General features: G+C 35.2%; 3 protein-coding genes across 9 annotated transcripts; 2 read left to right on the top strand and 1 right to left on the bottom strand.

Moving 5' to 3' along the window:
- Positions 1-652: 652 nt before the first annotated feature.
- LOC113718524 (uncharacterized) lies at positions 653-4,676 on the top strand. Its single transcript, XM_027243427.2, has 6 exons — positions 653-997; positions 1,092-1,176; positions 2,114-2,258; positions 2,387-2,752; positions 2,840-3,099; positions 4,075-4,676. Exons 1-6 carry the CDS (start codon positions 955-957, stop codon positions 4,325-4,327), a joined length of 1,152 nt encoding a protein of 383 aa, XP_027099228.1. The 5' UTR covers positions 653-954; the 3' UTR covers positions 4,328-4,676.
- A 269-nt stretch (positions 4,677-4,945) lies between these two features.
- On the bottom strand, positions 4,946-9,361 carry LOC113718511 (uncharacterized). The gene is made up of 3 exons (XM_027243415.2): positions 8,847-9,361; positions 8,352-8,449; positions 4,946-6,189 (listed from the first exon to the last, which is right to left on the bottom strand). Exons 1-3 carry the CDS (start codon positions 8,988-8,990, stop codon positions 5,628-5,630), a joined length of 804 nt encoding a protein of 267 aa, XP_027099216.1. The 5' UTR covers positions 8,991-9,361; the 3' UTR covers positions 4,946-5,627.
- A 4,707-nt stretch (positions 9,362-14,068) lies between these two features.
- LOC113718499 (uncharacterized) lies at positions 14,069-22,900 on the top strand. Of its 7 annotated transcripts, XR_011821355.1 has the most exons (23): positions 14,069-14,435; positions 14,871-14,950; positions 15,325-15,411; positions 15,508-15,558; positions 15,646-15,763; positions 15,877-15,933; positions 16,299-16,363; positions 16,544-16,627; positions 17,066-17,116; positions 17,241-17,303; positions 17,382-17,428; positions 17,685-17,754; positions 17,833-17,895; positions 18,558-18,647; positions 18,734-18,772; positions 19,794-19,943; positions 20,026-20,103; positions 20,184-20,269; positions 20,778-20,826; positions 20,903-20,983; positions 21,149-21,339; positions 21,446-21,539; positions 21,757-21,814. XR_011821355.1 is itself a non-coding variant. In XM_072065692.1 (22 exons), the coding sequence occupies exons 1-21, from the start codon at positions 14,318-14,320 to the stop codon at positions 21,822-21,824; spliced, it is 1,776 nt and encodes a 591-aa protein (XP_071921793.1). In that variant the 5' UTR covers positions 14,069-14,317; the 3' UTR covers positions 21,825-21,857; positions 22,508-22,900. The 7 variants fall into 7 exon arrangements, 4 of the variants coding, with proteins under 4 accessions (XP_071921793.1, XP_071921790.1, XP_071921784.1 ...); XR_011821354.1 differs by lacking the exon at positions 21,149-21,339 and adding an exon at positions 22,508-22,900 and having other exon boundaries at positions 15,508-15,763; positions 21,757-21,937; XR_011821353.1 differs by lacking the exon at positions 21,149-21,339 and adding an exon at positions 22,173-22,452 and having other exon boundaries at positions 15,508-15,763; positions 21,757-21,937.
- Positions 22,901-23,941: the final 1,041 nt, after the last annotated feature.

The raw sequence follows: 23,941 nt of genomic DNA, 5'->3' as shown, positions 1-23,941 counted from the left end.
ATTAAGTACAAATTTGATAACCAAAACATCCCCAAAACACTCTAAAAATATTCCAAATACGCCTAAAAAAAAAATCTAATCAATTTTTTCTTTTTTCCCTCACCACCACCCATCATACTGCACCACTGTTACTTCTATTGTCAGCACCCCTCTCCTCCCCTTCCTCTACTATCGTCACCCCCCTTTTCCCATCCGTCTTCTTTCCTCTCAATTCCTTCTTCCTTCGTTTCCCTTTCTTCTCCTACACCCTTCCCTATTTCACGATTAGGCTTGGTTTCGAAGAGGAAGGGAGGGGAAGAAAAGAGGGAGAAAGAAGAAGGGAGAGAAGGGAAAGAGGAAGAGGGAGGGAGGAAAGGAAAAGGTGGTGACGCGTGATGGGTCACGGTAGTGGTACGTGAAGTATTTGAATGCACTCCAATGAAGTTTTGAATTAAAAAAATTCTTAAAATACATTTACAATAAAAATTTTTGATATAGTACAAAGTTACAGTAACATTTTTTGAAAATACCCCTAAAAAAATCCAATTCACATGGACCCAAGAATCTACATGGTGAATGTCATCTTTTTAAACATTCGAGGACCACATAAAAAATAGCGAAATCTAACCAACAGCAGTAATTTTAATTTTCTATGATGGAAGAATAAAAATCAATTTAGTCAAGGGTGAGTACTCACAATTTTCTAAAGTTACGGTACAATAATAATGTGTTACAACTTTTAAAAATAATACTAATAAATAAAAAAGGGATATATCGAGCGCCTCCAACTGGAACACCAGAAAGAAAGATGAGGGAAAGATTTTAGGGCGACAGAAATAATATGTTGGCGGTGAGCAAAGTTGATGGTGTTTTCCGATCAGTATCCGAGGCAAGGCAAGAGAGCAAGTTTGTGTCTGGGTATCCATCTTTTGTAAGTATACAACTCAACACTCCAGGCCCTGCCTCCAATACCCAATGAAGTCGAGACTCGCTGCTTCAGTTTATCCGCTACTCGTTGGTTCGGCTCTTTTCCTTGTTAAGTGCGGAGTAAATGAATGCTAGTACTAGTAGCCCCAAAATCCATAAACTCACACTTTAGCCACCTACTGCAGGTGAATGGAGAAGAGACGTTTGTAAATCCATTTCGCTTGCTTCAATGTTCCCCACCTTCAATGGAAGATGCCATTTTGTGAGCAGGTAAACTTATGTCCATTTCGTTTAATTGTCCTTTTAGTACTGAACATATATATCCCTTACTCATGTTAAATTGATTGGTGGATATAATGCGACGGCACTGAATTTCTATACAATTCAATGGAATCTCTGCTTTGATGTACTGAATGAGGTTTCTAGGAGTGGAAGTAAATGTACGACTGGATTTATTTCTTGGTTATGAGAGGAAGCTTTTTAATGCTGGATGCAATTTTCTATTCTGACTTTCATCTTTATCTATTTCTTACATTTCTCTCGCATTCTTTTGGGCTTTGATAATGCGACTAGCTGCTTTCTCATTTCCTTCGAATTTGTAGTTACTAGGGCATAAAGGTCTAAATCTGGCAGTTCAGCGCATGGTCCTCAGATTAGCCAGTTAAAAACCTTCTCTTTTTTTGACTCCAGCGTGCTTACATGTTTATTAGGTCTGAATCATCTCACTAAGCTTACTTATATACTGCTTCGGCTGTGTGTTCTGATGAATATAAGCCATATAAATTCTTTTAAGCTGCTTGTGGATCAATGAATGAAGTCATTAAGTTCATAGAGTTATAATGGTCTTTTAGGGGGAGCTATATCCATCCATACCACTTTTACACAGTACTTACCAAAGTCACCGCTTACAGTTTGATTACAATCAGAAACGAGTTGATAAATCTATGTGTTTAGTTCTGACAATATTTGTTTTTGTTTTTTTTAAACATAAGACTTTTTAGTTTCTGGAATTGCATCTACCACAAGTCTATGGTCTTTACATTTTTGGGTATCATGTTAGTTTCATAACACTTATCTTGCTCTATTTAGACATTTGAATGGCATGGTGTAATGGCATCTCTTTGATTATTGAGTTGCAACATTATTTGATTAGCAAATCAACTTTTTCTCTTGAAAACTGGATAATTTGCATTTCAAATTTGACCAGGTTCTGCTACCTAGGACTTCAGAGCCCAGTCAGGGCAATGCATACTTCCAGTGTCGAAGATGACTTCTCAGAATTAGGCCCACCTGTGGCTGGAAATGCTGCTATGCCACTGAAATTGGTCACAGAGAAAGTAGAACCTTTTTTGGTATGCCCATACTCATAGACTAGTCTGCTAGATTCATATTTCAATTGTAATATGCATGCAGAGCCACTCTGTGGATGGTTTGAATGGTTTTCTATGTGTTGTAATCGTCAAGTTCTTCTGTTTGTCAGCGTAAAACTGACTTTGGAGGCAAAGCATCACTGAGCAGGTCTTTTCCTGCAGAATGTAGATCGGGCATAAAGGATACTAACCTAAATCTTCATAAATCTTTTCAAACGTCAAACTTCAAACTTCAGGACAACAATGATGTTTCTACCTTAGCAGTTAACCACAAGGGTTCCTTACAAGTACATAGTACAACATTCATTAACCAGAAGGGGAGAAAGGATAGTTCTTGCTCTATTTCAGTTCAGAATGTTCCTTCAACTCTTAGCCTTTCTGATCTGGTTCAAGCAATTTCAACATTTGGAAAGATTTCTGGTGCATGTATCAGGAGTTCCCCTGATGGCTCTACTTGTTGCGTTGTTGACTTTGAGGTTTAAGTTGCTACCTTTTCAGTTTGGTTAGTTTTCATTTTTCAACGTAAGAATGCACACTGATTGTACAGTTGGACTTTTTTGAAGAATTCAGAATCAAGCATGAGAGCGGTTTTGGCTGGTGGGATTACAGTTGAGAGTGTTCATCTTTCAATTCGTCCTTTACATTCCCCAGAGATAGTTAGCATCCGAATTCAGGGGATTGGCAAAGAGACTACTGATCCAACAATCCATACTATCTGTAAGTCAATTGGTGCACTGGAGGGATTGGCTAAGGCAGGTAAGGATGCTGTAGATGCCTTCTTTAGAGTGGAGAATGACGCAGAGCTGCAAACTATAGTAAAAAGGCAAGTATAGCTACAAATTGGTATTAAGGCTTTTCTGATGCTTTTCTGCTCTAAGTCCTTTGTCCATCGCATGGTTATTGCTTAGATTGACTTGATCACCTCCATGCCAGTGTTCACTTCCATGCTTTTGGAAAATTTCAAGTTTCAGTAGAATAAATCAAGTTGGTAGAGACATTAGTAGAGATGGACTTGGAGAGTAAGTGGATTATGTGCTCGTAGTACTCTCTGAAAATTGGAGCATTTAGTTGAACACTTGAAACGTATTTAGATATTGACAATATAAAACTCCACTTTCCATTTTAGATACCGAATTTGAGTTTCTGGAATTTGTGTTGTTGTTGCACCAAGAGTACCAAGTTGTGTAGTTTGTTTTCTGTATTGGAGGTTTTGGTAAATTAAAATGAACAGCATGCTTGCCTGTTTCCATGCTGCTCATTCTAACACCATGATCTTAACTTAGGGGCTGTTTATGTCGCGTGTTGGTAGGGATACTTATAATCGATCACTTTCTACCCTGCTCTTTTTTAAAACAAAAGACAGAAAAGAAATCCTACCAATCCAATGGATATAGAGAGAGAGGGTATGCGTGAGTGTAATGGGAATATAGCTTTTTAGACTGAGTTGGATGTGAATCATTGGCAGCCTCCTTTACCTATCCGCTTTTCCTTCTCATCTTTGTTAGACAAGAGAACAAATTCTTCTGATGAAGAGATGCCATTAAGAGGAATTGAGATTGCTAAAGTAGTTATCTTATTGTGTTGCTGTCTGGAAGAACTCTACAACAGACTTGCTAAAGAGTGAAATTCCTTTTCATTAGTTTTTTTCCTTCTCGTCCCAAGTGCAACTTTTCTTCTGACTAAAGAAATGGTGCAACCTTATTGATACTCAGCTATCTTTATCATTTAAAGATTCTTCTATTTCATTGCTTCAGTATGAGCAAGTTTGAAAATGTGCTTTCTTTCTCCCTGTTGCTAGGTTAAATGGCATGAAAATTGATGATTATTGCTGGTCTGCTTACCAACTTTCAAGTAACACTACCTCAAGTATGATTATGGAGAGAGAGGATGCCAAAAGCAAGTTGGGATTGCTAATGAATAATCGCCTCTTTGAATTGAAAGGGCGATTGGATTGTATGAAAGTGTACTCTGAGGATTTGCAGCTTCTGCATCTTGGAATACTCCACCTTGAAGGGTTGCCTACCATGAGTAATCCAAGTCAAACTGACTGAGTTTTGCTTTTGTTGACCCGAGGTATTCTGGTGTTATGACATCTATTTTGATGCAAATTCTGATGCTTCGAGTTTGCATCATACAAGGTATCTGCTAACCTTGAATAGGGACTTGATCATTGCTGAGTCAGGTTACTGCGTGATTAATTCATCATAGTGCCACTAAGAAAAATGCAGTTGCATTATTCTGAGGGGCACAACGTGTTTATTTGCTTTTAAATATTTAAGGGATGACGCTAGCTCGAGCATCCTCGACCATGCTTGTTAAGGTTAGAGCGACTATGAACCGCCTTTCAATTCTCAATACTTTTCAAATCCAATTGCACATTCTTAGTGGATTTTTTATGTCTTTTCTACGAGTAAATAAGTGAGCAAAATCGTTCTACTCAACACATGCTGATATCTTTTTTAATACAGTCACAAAAATTGCTTTGATATCTGTCTTGAATGATGCAATATATCATCATTATTGCTGTTATACTTAATGTAAAAGTATAGTGATTAGTGATATTCCTAAATTAATGTAAGGGTATTTTAAGAAAACATTAGGTAAGATTTATTTTTTCAATAAAGTTAACTAATTTTTGTGAGAGAAAAAGAAAATCAAGACCATCAAACTGGAATGAAAGGAGCATCTTTTTTTTACCTTGAGAATAAAGTGCAAGATTCAAACGGTCCCCAAAGTCCTTTTGCCACCATGACACGATAAGCAACAGCTAAAGGAGAAAAAATAAAAATGGAATGAAACAGTAGTAATGTCAATGTGGGGAACAGGCGAAAACCCAAAAGCAGACCATTAGTAATGCATTTCTTTTCCAGACTACCGGTTTGCGGAAACACCAGAGAAAAATCCTGAAGACCTGCTTCTAAGGAAAAGAGATATATGTCCTGAATGAGTGATCATAAATCTGTCGTTAGAAGCACTCCCCTTCCATCAATGCTGCCTTTACTGTTTGTGGCCATTGGAATTAACTGCCATCCTTCTTATCCAAGGAAGGGGAAAATCTGATAACTAAAAATTGGCAGAATAGTCAAAAGACGGTTCTCTATCTTTTTTCTCGAAAATACTTTGCCATTATACCTTGTTTTTGTAAGATGAAAGTTGTACTCTCATGTTCCCACTTCCCCTCCTTGCCACTTCGCCCCTTCTTGCAACGAATTCAATTACTTTGACTAAAATGAGGAGTAACGTTTACACCATCTTGTTCGACCCAAACGAGCAGAAACAATCTTCAGACTTGGCCTTCCCCACGTGTGTGGACATTGAAAGTCCAAGAAAGTTCATCAACTCGTCTGTAATTTATTCCCCAGGATCGTCTCTTCTCAAATTCGTGTTAAAAGTTCCACAAGATTTTTCCTGGTTTTTAGGCTCTATCGTCAATGGGGAGCATTCTTCAATCTGGTATCCCGTATCATCTACTAAAGACTTCATATAAGAACATGGGCGATCTTCTGTTTCCATATTATGCCCAGGCTCCTGAACTGAACTCGACGGTGGATCAAATGATGATGACCCTAAAGGTTGTGTCCTCATTTGCACGGAACGTAGAAGTGCAGCTCTCCTCAAATCTGCAGAGTGGCATATATCACTGGGTGATGATGGAAAACGACCCTCAGAATCTGAGCCTCGTTGACGAGATTGTGAAGACGTGGCAGGTGCAGAAGGACAACTATGTGCAGCATATGATGTGGTGGGAAGGCCTGAAGAAACCCCAATCAGCTGTCTTTGGTTCCTATAAGGCGATACAGGACTGGTTGGTCTGCTCTCAGGCTGAGCCAAACAAGTATTGATCGAAGTTTCATAGTACCGAGAGTCATCAGAATCTTCAGACATGGGAGAGTATTCCAAAGACATCTCATCCCTGTAATGGATCAAATAAAGACGGGATTCATGCATGCGCATATTAATGAATCAACCAAAGCTAAAGAGGCATAAAATAATATTTTAGTTACCTTCATGGCAGCTTATGCCAGTGCGACGATAATGGCATAATGGTACAAACAAGTTACAACATAACCACTAATTCAACCTGGTACATTTTCTAAAGATCTCAGTAAAAAATTTGGAGTTTCTCAAATTCAATGGAATTCAGGTTCCCAAGGGGTTAAGTGCATCAGCCAGATCAACTATTGAGAAAACTTTTTAGCATTTCAAGAAATCTGATGCATTTTGAGCTGGGAAGAATTACAGTCCCAAGATATTCCATTCTGCTGTCATTAACTGTTCATAGGATGTGTAATTCGAAAGCTTTCATGTCGCATTACATCGATGGATTTCCTTCAGCAATAACATCAACGCTCCTCAATAAAAAGAGGTTGAAAAAATATTAAAACTGACATCACATTTTTCAGCCAGAAGACCACCTTAACCTCCATCCCCTCTTAATGAAGTAGGTACAGGTGAAGCCCTTCTCAAGGACTTTCAAAATATGCTCAGTATGGCCATTATGCTCGCCAAATGGTGCTAATGAAAGCTATCCTAGGTAGTTGCTTTTCTGCAGTTCTCCTCTAAAGATTCATAAGCAATTACAGGTGCCTAGCCTCCTACAAATGGTAGGGTAAGTTAATTGTCGAAAGCCGAAATTTTAGCTATGTTAGTACAGCTGATATGTCATGCAAGCTTGATAAGCTAATCCCATGATTAAGAGGACAACATGTCTAACAACTAACACCTAATAACTGGAAACATCAGTACTAGCGAAGACTAATATTAAGTGATCCATCTTCTTTGCATTGATAGAATTCAAGCAAGGGAGGTCTAGGCTGAGTACTGTCCATGCAGAAAGTAACTATCAGCCTGATCTGATTCAAGCCCTCCTCTTTCACCTTACTCGAAATGGAGACTATATAAAAAGGAATAAACTAAACCTCCTGAACAATATGAAAGAGCTTGATTCTCGGCATATAGATCACCATACAAAATTTTCTTGATTAATAAAATTCCACTGAATGGAGAGCTTGTGAAAGACAGGAGGGTTTTAGCACAGGACTCTCTTGCACTGAATAAGTAGTGAGCTTCCCAAAAGACTGCAAACTGAAAGACTGTTTTAAACTACAAATATACTAATAGATCGATAATAACATACTTGAGAGAAACCTCATCCATCCAATTTTCACAAGCCAGCTTAAATCTTCAGAAAAGAGGCATGAATATTGAGGCTCACGGGGAACTTTAGAAGCAGAATAGTGATCATCTCTTCCACATAGACAGCTTCTAACCTACTTTGATTTGATAGACCAACCTGACAAATGCAAATTGAATTAGAAGAACCAACCATACAACATTAACTGTAGCTCTTCTTTGTTGTAACTAGATTCATCATTCATTGATACAATTGCATCCTTCAATACCCTTATTTTCCCCATTGTTTGTCTTCCCACTGTAGAACTATTAGCCTAGCTGGTAGCTAGTATATGATCCGAAAAGCCACTTCTTCGCGGACATAACTAATCTCTTCCAGCTTTATTTGAAACTAGTAATCCTTTTTATCCCTCTTGATATACCTCGAAAACATGTTACCCAGTATAAAGATTCGTTTGGTTTGCAGAACATAGACTTTAGTCAAATAAATTAAATGAGATTCACAACCAAGCAGCATGTGGTATGCTACCAATATAATTCCCACATCATTACACCAAAGTATTTTACCAAAGGAAAGGTTCACAACTAAGTGCAGCATATGTTATGCTAACGATATAAATCCTACATCATCATGCCAAAGTATTCTAGCAAATGAATGGTATAGGGCCTGTAGGCAACAACAATTCTTGTACACTACTTGAGGACCTTGCGAACAATTATAGACCCAGGGGGGAAAGAGTAAGGTGGTAAGGAGGGGGATGACCGCCCCCCCCCCCCGGCCCCACCCCTTTTTTTTGCAGATTCTTAAACTAGTAGAGTATCTTGTAGAATAGCTTAGTCGCCATATCATTAAATTAGCTGAACTGATAAACAGGCAGATACAATAAACAACCAAGTGCCAGATTAAAAGTATCAGGGAACAAAAGGAATAAAAATTAGTACCTCAAATAGAAAATGCTTTCAGACCTTGCAGGGGAATCCATGATATTATAAGGCAGGTGATCACCAACTGTCAACCCATTCAAACTTGAGGCCATTATCTGCAAAAGTCCCAATTTTTATTTTCATGGAGGTAAGCCAGGATACTGAAATCCACCAATGCAGGAAGGAAGGCACCTTCCAATTCATAATGCCATCAAACCACAAAACGAATCTTGAAATATCAATTACAGGAGGACAAATCCAGTCATCTAAAAGAATTTTTCTCATCCATTTCAAATTCAGAAAATGAAATTGTTTGATGTTTCGAGGTATCAAAAGTACACATAGATTTCAAGAATTGGGTTCTGTCCCCAAATATTATTTGGAAAAATAATAATTTGAAATATTTCAAGAGTACGCATATTAATTCCAGAGGAACTTGAATAATCCGGCATCAATCAAATGAAGAAAGGATAACGAATGCAGAAGAAAAGGATGAGATAGTAATGGATTGACCTCGCTGAGATAACGCTTGTGGGAATGGAGATTGTCAAGATAAACCTCGTCCTCGGGATCTCTACTTCGTTTCCCACTAGGAGACCCCGCTGCCGCCACCGCCGCCGATGACGCAGAGGAGGAGGAGTTCGCTTCCGAACCCATATCAAGTAATTTCCCTTTTACATCCTGAAAGATACCAGCCACTGCTACGACGAAGTTACAAGTTAGCACTAACTTCGTTACTGTTTGTAGCAATCTCGTTCTTGACCACCGCTCTGAACAAAGATTCAATAACCACCTTATTCCATGTAGTAATGACTACAAAACGGAATATAGGATAGAACCATAACAAATAGATACTCCGGCGGTCCTATCGGAGTGAGGAAAAGGATAGTTGATCGGAGTGAATGGTCAATTTCTAATTCTGTTACGTGCCGCTGCACGAGGATGTTTATCTTCGTTCTTCACCGGTTAAACCCACATGCCAATTTGGTCCAATCCATATTTACTAGTGCTTAAAACACGCTCCAACGTGTGTGCAATTAACAAAAAAATATATTTATCACAATTATCTATTTAAAAAACTTTTTTAATGAATTTTATGGATCAAATTCATTATAATGTAGATTCTAGAAGTAGGGAAGATTCTCGAATTAGCATGAGGAAGTTGTACTTAGTTGACAATTGAATAGATAACTACTTTTTTATTCGAATAAGTAACTGTTATTGAGACAATTTTGCCTTGGTATATTAGAAATTTTAAAAAATGACACTATGTATTACACTAAACAGTGACGTTCTCCTTTTTATATATTGTATAGATAAGCGTTAATGGATAATAGGGATAAAAATAAATTTGAAAACACGCAAAATTAATACTAAGTTAACTACTTACAAAGGCTTTATTATTGTACATGACTAAAGGTTAATGAATAATAGAGATAAGATTAAAACTGAAAACTTACAAAGTTAACACCAAATTAATTACCTATATAGGTTTTATTATTGTAAAAATAATTTGTGGATTACTAGTTAGATAATCTCCGAACAAAAACGTGTCTGTCTAGCATACTATTGACCTTCAACAGAGGGAGGACACGCAAAATATATTGTTCTTGATTCATTTCTTCAATTTCTTACCCTTATACCCTTAATTGATGTTGTTTATTTCTTTAAATCTTATTGTATAATAAAAATATTCTAATGTATGTATCTAGCAAAAAAAAAAACTTACAATTTACTTTTGATACTTTGGATGGCCTACCTTTATTAACATCTATAATGTTCTATATATAAAGGGAGAGGAGTTCGGTTATTACTTTACTATCTAAATACAATTTGCTAAAATAACTACCTGTAATTAGTTTTAACCATAACTCATCTAAACACATCTTAACAAAATAACGGATTCTAAACATTATAACTGCTAAAGTAACCATTATTTGATGAGGAAAAAGGATTAAAATACCATCACTATTTGCTTCAGTGATTTAAATTTTATATAAAATCAATTCTTTAAAAAAATATTTTTGAATTGCACATACATCGCGTGTGCCATTAGCACTAGTGATTATAAAAGATTAGTAAAGACAAATGTATAATTCAGCATAAATGAGATATTTTTTAAGTTTGTTTATATGGATATATACACACAACTATCAAATTAATGTACTCTCTCTCTCTCTTTGCCTTTGTTAAGACAAGGCTAAGAAAATTATTTCGAAGACTAAAAGACTTAGCAAGCTTTGCTTTTCAAAACTTTTGAAAAAAATACATAGCTCTCACAGTTTTATGTACGTTATGTTGAAAGGGCAAAACTTGGGTAAATCTAATTTTCAAAGACACAACGGCACCACCAAATCATTGGATTTTTTTAAATAAGATCTATCCAAATGTGATTCATGTTGAAATAGCAATAAGATAGTTAAAGAAAATAGCAAGGTCCTTGACAACTCCAAAAAGCCACTAAAGAAATTAGCTCAAATACAAGACTAGATATCCAAGGCATCTGTTGTAGCATAATGGCTAAATCTTGGGTAGATTCAGTTTTCAAAAATTCAATGACTCAAAATTTACAACATCATTTGATGAGATGGTGTGGCACGATTTAGATCATTAGATTTTCAAAAATCAGGCCTGCCCAAATGCGAGTCTAGCACAATTTTGAGTGCACGAATTGGTTTAGTTTAACCATATCTATCATGTATTACAAATATTTCATGTATCAAAACATTTTCAAGGCAGACGGAATTACATGACTGCACTCGTAGCTTTACCAAGAAAGTACGCACCCCAAAATTCATACAATTACATAAAGAAAAGTATTCTTTCCCCGGACACATCTAAATGTTGTGTATATTTCTTTTTAGCATCTTGTCATTGTTTTCCTCTCTGCTTTTACACCCATTTTTAGACAAAAATTTAACTTAAAAAAAATATAAAAGAACAGTGGAACCGAAGAAGCGGTTGCAAGGGATATTAGTAATATGAATTTATGTAATCAGATTAGTTTTTATGCTTTAAGCATACGTATGGATGAGGAGAGAACCTTTGTTCCTCCTTAAGTGTCATGGTACACTTGGTACAGTTAGTCGAGCTGTTGCTCAAATATTGTAAAATCTCTAATTTCTATGAAATATCATCTATCGTTTCCGGAAAAAAAAAAAAAAAGAACCGAAGAAGCGGGGAAGAAGCAGAGAAATTAAAACCTAAAACATCTAATTTCATAAATAATTCAGAAATAATCCATCACTTTCTCAATATGTTTGGATAGGGGATTATTTGAAAAAATTATGTGAAATAATATTGTACCATTTTTATATGATGTGATATGCATAAAATACAAAGGTAGTTGAGAATATTAAAAAATGGGTTGGAAACGTGTTTATAATATGAATGAAATAATATTTGAAGAAAATATTGACTTAAATATACCTTGTAGATAATCAGATATTAGTTTTAGTTCACCTTTCGTATTCATGAAATATACAGAATACCCCCGAAATGCAATTCTTATTTCGCGTAAACTAAATTCCATCATTTTCAATTACATATTTGTTCAGTCTTTGATTATTTTAGTATTCTGACGCCAATAGACAATTAATTTACCAAGTTTAGCCTCCCATTGAGTTGCTTCCTTACCTCATCAAAAACACTCCTTGGTAATTGGACTGATATCTAATGTTTTGGGGGGAGGGGGCAAGCGGGAACAACCATTATTGAACCTATTTTTAAAAATGCGTGTATTATCTTATTTCCTAATAGCAGAAATATTTATTATTATTTATTTGATTCTTGCTCTATTTTGGGTGTGAAATGTTTTGAGTGTAATTTACTTTTGCTAGATTAATTTTTGAAGCAACTAAAATTTTTAGAGTTATTCACTCTGTTTGGAAAGGAGGAACAATAAGGGCAAATTTGTCATTAGATTTAATTGTTAAAATTTGGGATCATTCACTTTAAGTCTATTAAAAGACAAACAGAAATTGTTCTTCAAGGTATTTTGTAAGCACGAGGTGTGAATTGAAGTCAATATTTAATTACAGGGGCAATAGGTATTATATCCAAACACAATAAATTCAACGTGATTAATAACTGTGAGTCTCGAGTTTTTGTTAAATTGTGTACTATCGAGAATTCTTGTTAAAGATTGAGATGGTGAAGAAGAAAATTAGACAAACCTTGGCATTTATAATACTCCATTAATCTCATTTTAATAGTTGAGTTTTCTTTTTCATCCGTTCCAATATATAGTTCACTTTTCAATTAAAAAATATAATTAACTTTTAATTTCTCTAAAGAAAAAATCATTCAAAACATCCCTCACATTTTTTAAAATATTTTTTTTTCGTTTCTCACTTTTAAAAATATAATTTTACATCTCTTATAAATTGACATTGATCAAATTTGATATCTACCTAAGCTTTCGACTAGATTTTGGTCAGGATTCATCACGTACCTTGCATATGATTATTTTTTGGGGCAAAATTATCAAATCAAAATTTACATAACCCGATCTATAGTTCTTGTAGTTTAAATTTGAAATTTCAATTTACCACTTTTAAGACCAACAGTTGAATTTTTTGTCATACTTTTTCCTTTTTTTTTCTGTCCAAATTTAATTAAATATAAATAATTGATAATGTTTAGAATTAAATGTCTTTTTTTGTTTTCAATTTTCGAGTAAAAGAAAATGAATATGAGTGAAAAATTAACAATTTTTTAAAATTTCTATAAATATTTATTTAATTTCACATGAACGGTATATATAGGCGAAATCAAATAGAGATATATTACATGCTATTCGTACTGTTCAAATGAAATTAAATAGATATATATATATACATATGAGTTTAAAAAAAAGTTATTCGTAAACATAATCAATAAGTGATGAAAAATTTATTTTGTAAAATATGAGGAATGAAAAAATTCATTTTGTAAAATGTGAGGAATGAAACAATTAATGTTGTGAAATGTGAGGGACGAAAAAATTCATTTTGTGAAATGTGAGGAATTATAGACCGGATTATGTAAATTTTGATTTGATAATTTTGCCCTAAAAAAATATTTATGTGCAAGGCATACGGTGGATTTCGAACAAAAACTAATCGGAAACATAGGTAGGGATCAAATTTGACAAATGTGATGTTGTAATGGACGTAAAAGTACACTTTTAAAAGTAATAGATGAAAAAAGTCATTTTACAAAATGTGAGAGATGTTTTGAACGATTTTTCCTTTTCTAAAATACCCTTATTTAATGTACTTTATTATCGGTGATGATAACTATCTTATTTATTAATTGTTTTGATTCATGTTTTAAATTGTGTAACTTGTCATCAATATTATTGTTACCATTAATGTAAAGGTATAATGATTAGTTATGTGCTAATATTAATATAAGTGCATTTTAAAAAAATAGTAGATTAGATTTACTATTTCAATAATATTAAGTAAAATCTTTTATGCTACATGAAAAAAAAACTAAAACTATCAAATGGAAAGAGTAGTAATATAACAAGTATCTAGTGTGTGTATATATACATATTTATAATAATAAAGCGTGTGTGGAGTTAATTTGATATTAATTTTATCTATTAATCCTTAATTATCAAGATAACTATCAATTCATTAAAAAAAATTTCACAAAAATTAATTTATTCTTAAATTGCACACACATGGGTATACTTTTAGCACTAGTATCTAGAAAGGGGAGCCGTTGAGTATAAAATAAATGAAAGCGACTTGAGATCACAAATTCACAATTGATGGTGTTTTCTACAGTCGGTCAGACTCAGACGATCATATAGGGCGTCGACTCTCCCCCACTCTGTTTCATGTTCCTGCTCGGGCATTAAAACAAACATCTTGCATGCACGTAGACAGCACAGCCAACCGGCGCCATAGCGGGTCTTGGACTTATTTACAGAGTATAGGAAAAATCAAGAACCTCCAAAAACCATCCGTTAGAGCGGTTTTAGAAAAACAGGAATGAAGTACGTATTAGTTACCGGCGGTGTCGTCAGTGGGCTGGGCAAGGGCGTAACTGCTAGCAGTATCGGCGTCGTTCTTAAAGCTTGCGGCCTTCGCGTCACTTCCATTAAGATCGGTTTGTTTTCTTCTTCCCTGATTTCTTGGATGCCCACTATATTCCGATTCTTAATTCCTTCCTTCACTTCTTTATATCCCTCAAATACGATCATGTTGATCACCCTAGAAACCCACTGTTAGAGTATTATTCTGTCTGCCTGTTCCTTTTCATTGCTCAATTTCTTGCACAAGTGGTTTCTTTTTTCTTTCCTTCTCTTGGTTTTGAATAAATTAGCAGTCATCTTCAATGATCATTATCTGATGGTGAGCGTTTTTAGACTTGGTTGATTCTTTGCTGTTGCTAGTTCTCTGCTGCATATACTGCTTAAGTTCCGACTTATAAAATTCCATCACACGTTTCTTCCTTGTGGCTATTTTTAAAATTCTCCTGTGTATTTGGGGTATTACTTTAAAGCACATCTTAGAGTCATCAAATAAATTTTTGTGACTGCAGATCCATACTTGAATACTGATGCCGGTACCATGTCTCCTTTTGAACATGGGGAAGTTTTTGTTCTGGATGATGGAGGAGAGGTATTAACTTTTGCTTTCTCATTTGATACTGAGATGGTAATTGTTGATTACTGTCAAGCAGGTTGTTTCATGTCAAAATATGCATATCTTCATTTTTGCTTTCTTTATTTGATTCCACGTTGGTATTTCTTTTTTTTACTCTGAACCGCCTTCTTTTATGTCAAAATATGCTTTTCTGATTTTCCAGATCGGCCTATTACTTTCATTGTTTTTGAAGACTATGCTATTCTGCTTGTGTACTGTACTAATGCCACAAAGCATAATGCTTTAGATGTTATTGTACATATTCCTCCATTTTATCAACAATCTCCCTATTACATACATACTTTTTCTGTGTATGTGCTCGTGATTGTAACCTTGGAATCTTTTAATAGGTTGATCTAGATTTGGGGAATTATGAAAGATTTTTGGATGTGACGCTTACAAGAGACAACAACATTACCACCGGGAAGATATATCAGGTTCTTATTTTTTATAACAATCAGATGCTACTTTCAGTGCTTAGATTCTGGAATTATGCTATTTTTCTCGGGGAACTTGATTCTGTTTTTTCTTAGTCTGTCCTTGAAAAGGAACGGAAAGGAGATTACCTTGGGAAGACAGTTCAGGTTATACTTTGTACATTACTTGTGCATTGTTCTCATGGCTGTATGATGTTGATCACCCACTGCTTTTGCATTTTTACTGTATTCCAGGTTGTTCCACATGTCACTGATGCAATTAGGAATTGGATTGAAACAGTTTCTGTCATTCCTGTGGATGGGAAGGAGGGGCCTGCTGATGTTTGTGTCATTGAATTGGGAGGCACTGTAGGTATGGTCTGTAGAAGGTTTTTCATATACACTTGGAAGCTCCTGATCCTTTGTATTGAAACAACAAAAGAACCCTTTTAATTGCTGGAATTAATGTGCACTTTCTTTGTTTAGGTGATATTGAGTCTATGCCATTCATTGAGGCTTTACGACAGTTATTCTTCTCTGTTGGTAAGGATTTTTTTACAGGTGGTTAAAGAGAATTTGACTCCTTGAATCAATTATCAGTTGTATTGAGTCAATTCTGGGATCTATTAGATGATCTATTATATGACAGTGTTTTTTCATCTTCAAATCTGTTGAAAGGAACAAAAAAGTAGCTTATAGTTTCTTTGTCAAGATCAATAGAATGAAATATTCGGTTTTTACTTTTAAAATGTGGATCTAGTAGATAAATTCGCTTCTTTACTGAAGACTGTTATGGGATTGCATTACATATGCATTGAACTCAATGTCTCTGTGTAAAATGTGTTTTTAGCTATAGTTACATCATTATCACGGTCCTATCCAATTTACTCTTTTATCTTCTCCCTCAGGACAAGATAACTTCTGCCTCATCCATGTCAGTCTTATACCTGTTCTTGGGGTTGTGGGTGAGCAAGTAATTACTTTGTCCCATTACTTTTTGATTGGTCTGGCATTTGACTCTAAGCTGTTCTATACGAATGTTGTTTGATTTCTCCAGTGACCAAGTTGACTCCCCCCCCCCCCCTCTCTTCTTTTCTCTTCCCCCTTTACCCTGGGCTAATTCTTTTTCCTGCCTTTTTTTTCTTGTTTGCAGAAAACTAAGCCTACACAACATAGTGTAAGGGAACTAAGAGCTCTAGGCTTGACACCTCATTTTTTGGCATGCCGTTCTGCTGAGGTATTTTTTGTCCATCTTCTCTGCAGTAATATAATGTTGTGAGAAATATTGCATTCAAATGGATGAAATTTGAGACAACTTTTTGTTAGTTTTTACGTGGACTTGAACACTTTGTCCCAGATTCTGTGACTTGAAAATCGTAGTTATGGTATTGCATTCAAATATATTTTTTTGTTTGTTTCACCGTGGCTTTGCTAGTGTTGGTTATAGTATTGTAACAAAGTGTAGTTGTTCAACTTCATTGTGTTAAAGAGTTATACTTTATCATCATGTTGAATTAGTTTTTTATTTGGAATTTTTCTGTGTTCAGTTCTCTAAATTTGGCAGAGTAAAGAAAAACGGTGATTGTTCAAGATAATTTCTTAGTTAGATATACTGTTGTTTCTTTGCTCTGCTCTAAACACATGTAATCTATTTTGCCTTTTGGTTATGTTGCAGCCATTGTTGGAAAGTACGAAGCTGAAGCTTTCCCAATTTTGTCACGTAGCTGTAAGTATCTTTTTCCTTGACTTTGCTTATTATATTCCTATATGAACTGTTCTATGTTTGGAGTCTTGCTGCTTTGATAATAGTCTCACCTTCATGATGTTTCAAACATGTGGTCTTTTTTAAGGATGGTAATATACTCAATATCCATGACGTTCCAAATATTTGGCACATTCCTCTTCTGCTTCGGGTGGGTGTCAACAACATTGAATTCCTTGTCATGTTCATCCTTTGAATCCTATTTTCTGATGCTGAGGTTTTTTTGCAGAATCAAAATGCTCATGATGCCATTTTGAAACACCTAAATTTGAGGAGGTAGTTTTACCTTTAACTGTTTCAGCTATTTGGCCTCAGAATTTGGGTTTTTAAAAGTATAATTAGGCCCTTTCTAAAGTTGATGAATCACATTGCGCTAGTGTTGATGGCTATCTCTATTAGATTTTTGGTGCAATGGTAGCTTTATATTGGATTAAAAATTCCATCATGCTGTTGTTTAGGGAAGCATCAATAATGAACTGAGGTTACAATTTTTGGATTAACCTTCTGCTAACTTTTACTATATATCTTTCAGCGTTGCAACACCTCCTGAATTACAGGAGTGGACCAAGAGGGCTGAGACTTTTGATAACCTCCAAAATAGTGTTAGTATGACATAAAGTATATTCATTTACTTCTAATTTAATTGTTTGTATTTTATTGAGAGGAAATTCCTTTTGTAGGTTCGAATTGCGATGGTTGGGAAATATGTTGGTTTACCAGATTCTTATTTATCTGTAGTTAAGGTAACATGCTATTTTGCACTCCTTGTATCCTTTGAGCTCTATGGAAGTAACAAAATTGTTGTTGATGCTATACAGTCAAAATCTGTTCATCGTTTAATATACCAGTGAATCCTGATCTTCCATTATGCACTTTTGTACTACTGGTTAAGCCAGTGACTTCCTTTTTGCCCTCTGAACATATTGTTTTCATTTTCTTTGAGTCTTTGGAAGGACCGCTTTAACAAATTCTAAAAATCTCCCTTTTTTAGAAAAAAATTTTAAATTTGTGGATGATGGTTAGGCCGTTCGTTTTGTATTTCCAACTTTTCCTTGGATGATTTCTGGGTACCCTGATACGGGAGTGTACTCTAATTTGAGTTGAAAAGAATCCTGCACTAAACAAGAAAAAACATCCAAAGTGTTTTATCATTGCTTTCACTTTTGTTACCAAATTATTTCATTTGTGGAATTCTGTGAAGTACCATTGATAGCCTTACGGTGGATGCTTCTTTTAATTAACAAGATACCAATATAAATGCTTTGAAATTCAATGTGGATTACTATACATACTTTCCATTACTCAGAACTTCTATAGCAGAGGCATATAAATATATTACTTCTAGGTCCTGAACCTACATCTTGTTCTTTAGTGCTTAGGCTGCTCTGATTCATTTCACCTTTAGGCTCTTCTGCATGCCTGCATTGCTCGTTCACTGAAGCCATCAGTTGACTGGATTGCAGCTTCAGATCTTGAAGATGAAAGTTCAGAATCGGTGCATCATTTTTTCCTAGTTTTTCATTTATGGTTTTTGTGGTTTAGTATGGGTAATTTGACTGTTTGCTAATACTTGTGCTATAGACACCAGAAGCTCATACTGCTGCATGGAGGACTCTAAGAGTACGTTTTCACCTCTTTTTGTAATCAATGTACTTAAAATCCTCCTGTCTTCAACTGAAACTAGTTTGTTGAAGTTCCATACTTAGAAGTTGAACATAATCATGTTGTTCTCCAAATTGTTTTGAAGCCTTTAATTAGGTTAGGATAGGGATTTATGGCTTGATGAATACAATTGGAATAAAAAGAAATGGTTTAAATGTGACAGGTTAGGTACTTTTGGTCTGGACAGGTTTAGGAGGGAATGGAGGTATCACTTAAGTTTAAAGCTCAAGTTTGTATTCAGCTAGGAAGGGCATAAATGGAATAGAGCAGGTTATTTGATGAATTTATCATGGGGTTTTCGTTTCATTTAGGAGATTTAGCGTGCAGAACGCATATCATATGGACATACGTGTTTGATTGAGTAGCAGATGTTTGTCATTTTCTCTGCACTCTTTTGTACTGGCAAGTTCTTCTGACAAAATAATTGTTGGATGCCCCCATGCAGAGTTTGATTTATGTAGAATCAACTCTGGATGGATGTGATTATTATCACAGATTTGGAGCTGGTAATTTTTTGAACTGGAATTAGAATTACTGGTCATTGTTTATCCTAAACCTATTCTTTGATAATCTAATTTTGGAACCCTCTATTTCTGTACTGTTTGTTTATTTTGCCCTATTTTGGCCTTCTTTCTTATGCCTTCTCTCTCTCTCTCTCTCTCTCATGTGTGTGTGTGTTCTTTTTTTTTTTTGGGGGGTGGGTGGTGGGGGATGATAGGGGTTTGTCAACATAAGTTTTGCATGCGAACAATAAGATTTACTTGTTATAGTGTCCTTGAACAGAAAAAATAGAAAAAGGGGGGAGGAGGAGTAGGCAATTGCATGATATTTCTGTCTTCCAAATTCTCATGAACAGCACCTTTTCCGTGAAGAAGAAGGTTTACTTGCTTGTCGTATTGTCCTTGAACAGAGGGGGGGGGGGGAGTTGGGAGTTGAATGATATTTTGGTCTTCCAAATTCTCATGAAAAATTCCTTCAGGAGGCAGCATGTGTCTTAGTACCTGGTGGGTTTGGAGACCGTGGTGTGAGGGGAATGTTGTTGGCTGCCAAGTATGCAAGGGAGAATAATGTTCCTTATCTTGGGATTTGCTTAGGCATGCAGATTGCTGTGATTGAGTTTGCAAGATCTGTAAGCCACTCTCTTTAAAACGTAATCCAGGTTTTTTTTCCCCCTCACAGTACAGTTACCTTATCTCATATATGCTGTCAAGGTTTTGGGTTTGCAAGGGGCAAACAGTACAGAGTTTGATGCTGATACTCAAAATCCGGTTGTAATTTTCATGCCAGAGGTATTTTATGCTTGAATAATTTGATTGACATGCACTGTCAAATGCATTTGACTAATGACTGGTTTTTTCATGTCTTATAGGGTTCTAAAACACATATGGGAAGTACCATGAGGCTTGGTAGTCGGAGAACATTGTTACAGACTCCTGATTGTATCACTGCAAAGCTGTATGGCATAGTTGCATGATTTGTGTAGTAAAATGCATAAATGTCAGATCCTGAAGTATGATTGTCATTAGAACTCCTCTAATACAAAGAAAAATTTGAAAAGAGATAGTTTCTAAATCCTAGAGCAATGATAGTCATTGGGTGATGGTGCATCTCTTTTAGTTTTAGGATACTAATGTTATGGATATGCCTTTGGGCAACTTTGCCTTGTGGCATATGAGAGTTCTGACCAAGAATGCCACCATACTGCTCATCCACAATTTGGGGAAAAGCCTTACAAAAACTAAATGTTTGCTCATATACCTTGTTGGAAAGATATATCCTTGTCTGTAGGTTCATAGTTAGGCATGCTGGTAGATATAATCTAGAAGAGGAGATAAACCATTTTCCCATCCCTGGTAGAAGGATTTTTGAAAATTAAAAATCATTAAACTGAGCTTTACTCTATGTAAGATCTTCTGAAATGCATTAGATTTTCTACACACATTTTAATGCTTTCTTTTGGCAGGTATCATAACTCAGAATATGTGGATGAGCGACATCGACATAGATACGAGGTTGACCTCTTAAAATGTTCAATGCATGCTATCATGTGATTTGCATGGATATCTAATTATCTCAATTATGGTGCAGGTGAATCCTGAAGTAGTTGGCATTTTGGAGGAAGCTGGATTGAGATTTGTGGGAAAGGATGAAAGTGGGAAAAGAATGGAGGTCAGTTTTGGATAGAATTTTTCAAAAAATTGATGACTGTTGCTTGTTGAATGGTTAAGCTGGCTAAATGCTGGGGGTGGGGAGCGAAACAACGAGGTTCTTTTTAATTGCTATAAAATGGACATGTAATAAAAGGTTTTTTAACTTCCTTGTCCTTGTAACAAGTATTTGGCATTTTGGAGGAAGCTGGATTGAGATTTGTGGGAAAGGTTGCAAGTGGGAAAAATATTGAGGTCAGTCTTGGATAGAAATTTTGACAAATGTGATGACTGTTGCATGTTGAATGGTTTAAGTGGCTAAATACTGGGGGAGGAGCAAAACTATGGGATTGGATTAGCGTGATGTAATATATACAAGTGAGAGAAGATTTTTGACTTCCTTGTCCTTGTAATTTGATTTTTTCTGCCTCCTTGAGTTCTTAACCTGTCCTCCATCCTGGTTCATATCTTTTACTTTGTGCAGATCTTAGAGAATCCCAGCCATCCATTCTATGTGGGTGTTCAATTTCATCCAGAATTCAAGTCACGACCAGGAAGACCCTCAGCTCTGTTTTTAGGTACGTAGAACTTTTCTGTTTTTCTCTATGAAATGAACTGTTTTTATTGAAATTTTATCCTATTCATAAGCAGATTTAGTATTACTGACACAAGACAAGATAGTGATGCCCTTTTCTAGCAATGTTGTCGTAATGTCTGTATTGGGTAATTAAGGAAAACATTTTGAATTGCATTTTCAGATTTTTATGCTACCTAAAAATCTTGGGTTCTCCGTAGGGTTAATTTTGGCGGCCACCGGGCAATTGGAAGCATACCTTACAAAGCAACAGAATGGAAGCCTATAGTCATCATTTTGGATTGTTGCTCAACTTTACTAGGTACTTTGCAATTTTGAGAGGACTTGGGTAATTAAAGGCCTACGGAGTGCGGCTGGAAATTGTTAAAAACATTTTTAAAAGTAAGCAGTCGTTCTGACATTTGCCCAATTTTACCAAATGTTATTATTTATTGCAGTAATTTGCGCATCAATTGCATATTCATAGTAAGGGGTTCTTGTTTTGAGATTGTCGATCTCTCTTAGACTGAGTGATCGTGATGTTTTACCAATTAGTATGGGTGAATTAGCCTTTTAGATTTGTAGTGATACACGAGACAAAACACAGTAATTGTACATTTGAGCTTCCACTCCCCAGGTATTGATGTCCGCAGTATCCTGTAAAGAGCATTTGAAGGTGATGAAGCTGTGGATAGGAAAATGCTTGTAGACGGCCATATTTATATTTAGCAAATTGTGAGGTGCGGAACTTGGAATTGTATGGCGAAATAGTGAACTGAGGGGTGAGCTATAAACCCTTTCAATTCAATTGGGGGTCTTCTGGGTTGAGCAACGAGTTAAAATACTTTTAACATTAATTTTAGTTTGGCCGTCAATAATGTTGACAGTAAAATGTTTCAAGTATGTGACTTTTCTTATTCTTTGTACTTCCTATACTGCTGTGTATATGCCCCGACACCTTCTGTTTTGCAGTTCTTTTGACGATTTCAGGCAGGTTTAGCTGGTGTAACACATACGTTGTTATGGCAGCTGTTTTAGGCAAATACCGTGGTCGGATTATCGGATACGAAAATTCTGAAATGAAAGTATAAACTGGAGGGTCAGGATAATGGAACAATTGGCAGACGGAAATACTCGGAATGGAAAGGGTAAAACTTAAATGGTAACACTCATTAGTGGCTGATGATATGCGGCGCTACAGAGCTGGCAAATGAGTTGGACTTGGGTGTTATTTACGCCCTTGCTGCCTTATGACCCAATATTGCCAGACAACCTTAATAAAGATATGTATGATAAATGAATTTTACGTGCAAATTTCTATTACTAGTAAAGAAAATCTTAATCATCTATATTATTTTGACTAAATGAGTGTTATGTTGGTAGTTACCACTTTGGGCGGTTACATATTAAAGAATATGTTTAAATAGTAGATGAAGAAATGCGTATCAGTAGTTATCTTATCTTGGTAACATGTCTTTGGGTAATTAAAATTAATTTTTTACAAGGATAAAAATGGAGGTACATAAAGTGATAATAAAATGTTTGCACCAAACCCTTTCCTCTTCCTTTATATATGGTATGAATATTGGCATAAGTGTAGTATTGGTATGTGTATTATAGTGCCAATATGTTTATATAGTTTAAATATTATTGTATATTGGTAGTTCTAATGCTTAGGGTTAGTCATGTTGAAAAGTAAATAGTTGAAGTAAAACATGTTTTCAAGATAATTAATCATAAATATGTCTTTAGGTAGTTAAAAGTGGTTTTTATAAGGGTAAAAATGAAAGTTCAAAAAGTGACAAAAAAAATGTTTACACCAAACCTTCCACCTCTCTCTTTAGGATTAATTTTTTTGACACCGACAGTGTGCATATGTGTCAATATTGAATGAATGATAATTATGCAAAATTTGAATTTGATATTCAATTTTGTACATATGTCATAAATTCAATGATGATAGTGTATACACTATCAGTGTTGCTCCTATTTTTATATATTGTATAGACATCAATTTTATTTTCTTGGCAGATGTTAATTGTTGGCGTATCGTGATCTTTATAGTAACTTCACATTTTGGCAAGGAGCAAACACTAACAGCTTTTTAGATCTACCTCATCAAATCTCACCTAACATTTGAGCGTGAATCATTTCATTAGTAGATTTAAAAGGAAACAAGCTAGAAACATTGCATAGATGATTTTAGGGCAATAAATGTTTTATTTTTTAATATTTTTTTGGAGATTTGTATTGTAATATTCTATTGATTTTTCAAATCTGTATTATCTACTATTTGTTGTTCAGATTTGTTTTCATCTATGTATGAGTGATGTAATTTCTGTCATAAGTGCAGATTTAACAAAATGATGATGTTTTTATATATATATATATATATATAAAAAGTTC

Source organism: Coffea arabica, chromosome 1e, assembly GCF_036785885.1.
Source record: "Coffea arabica cultivar ET-39 chromosome 1e, Coffea Arabica ET-39 HiFi, whole genome shotgun sequence".
Classification (NCBI taxonomy): Eukaryota; Viridiplantae; Streptophyta; class Magnoliopsida; order Gentianales; family Rubiaceae; genus Coffea; species Coffea arabica.
The sequence above is the reverse complement of the archived record's forward strand: the minus strand, read 5'-3'. Positions and strand labels throughout refer to the sequence as shown.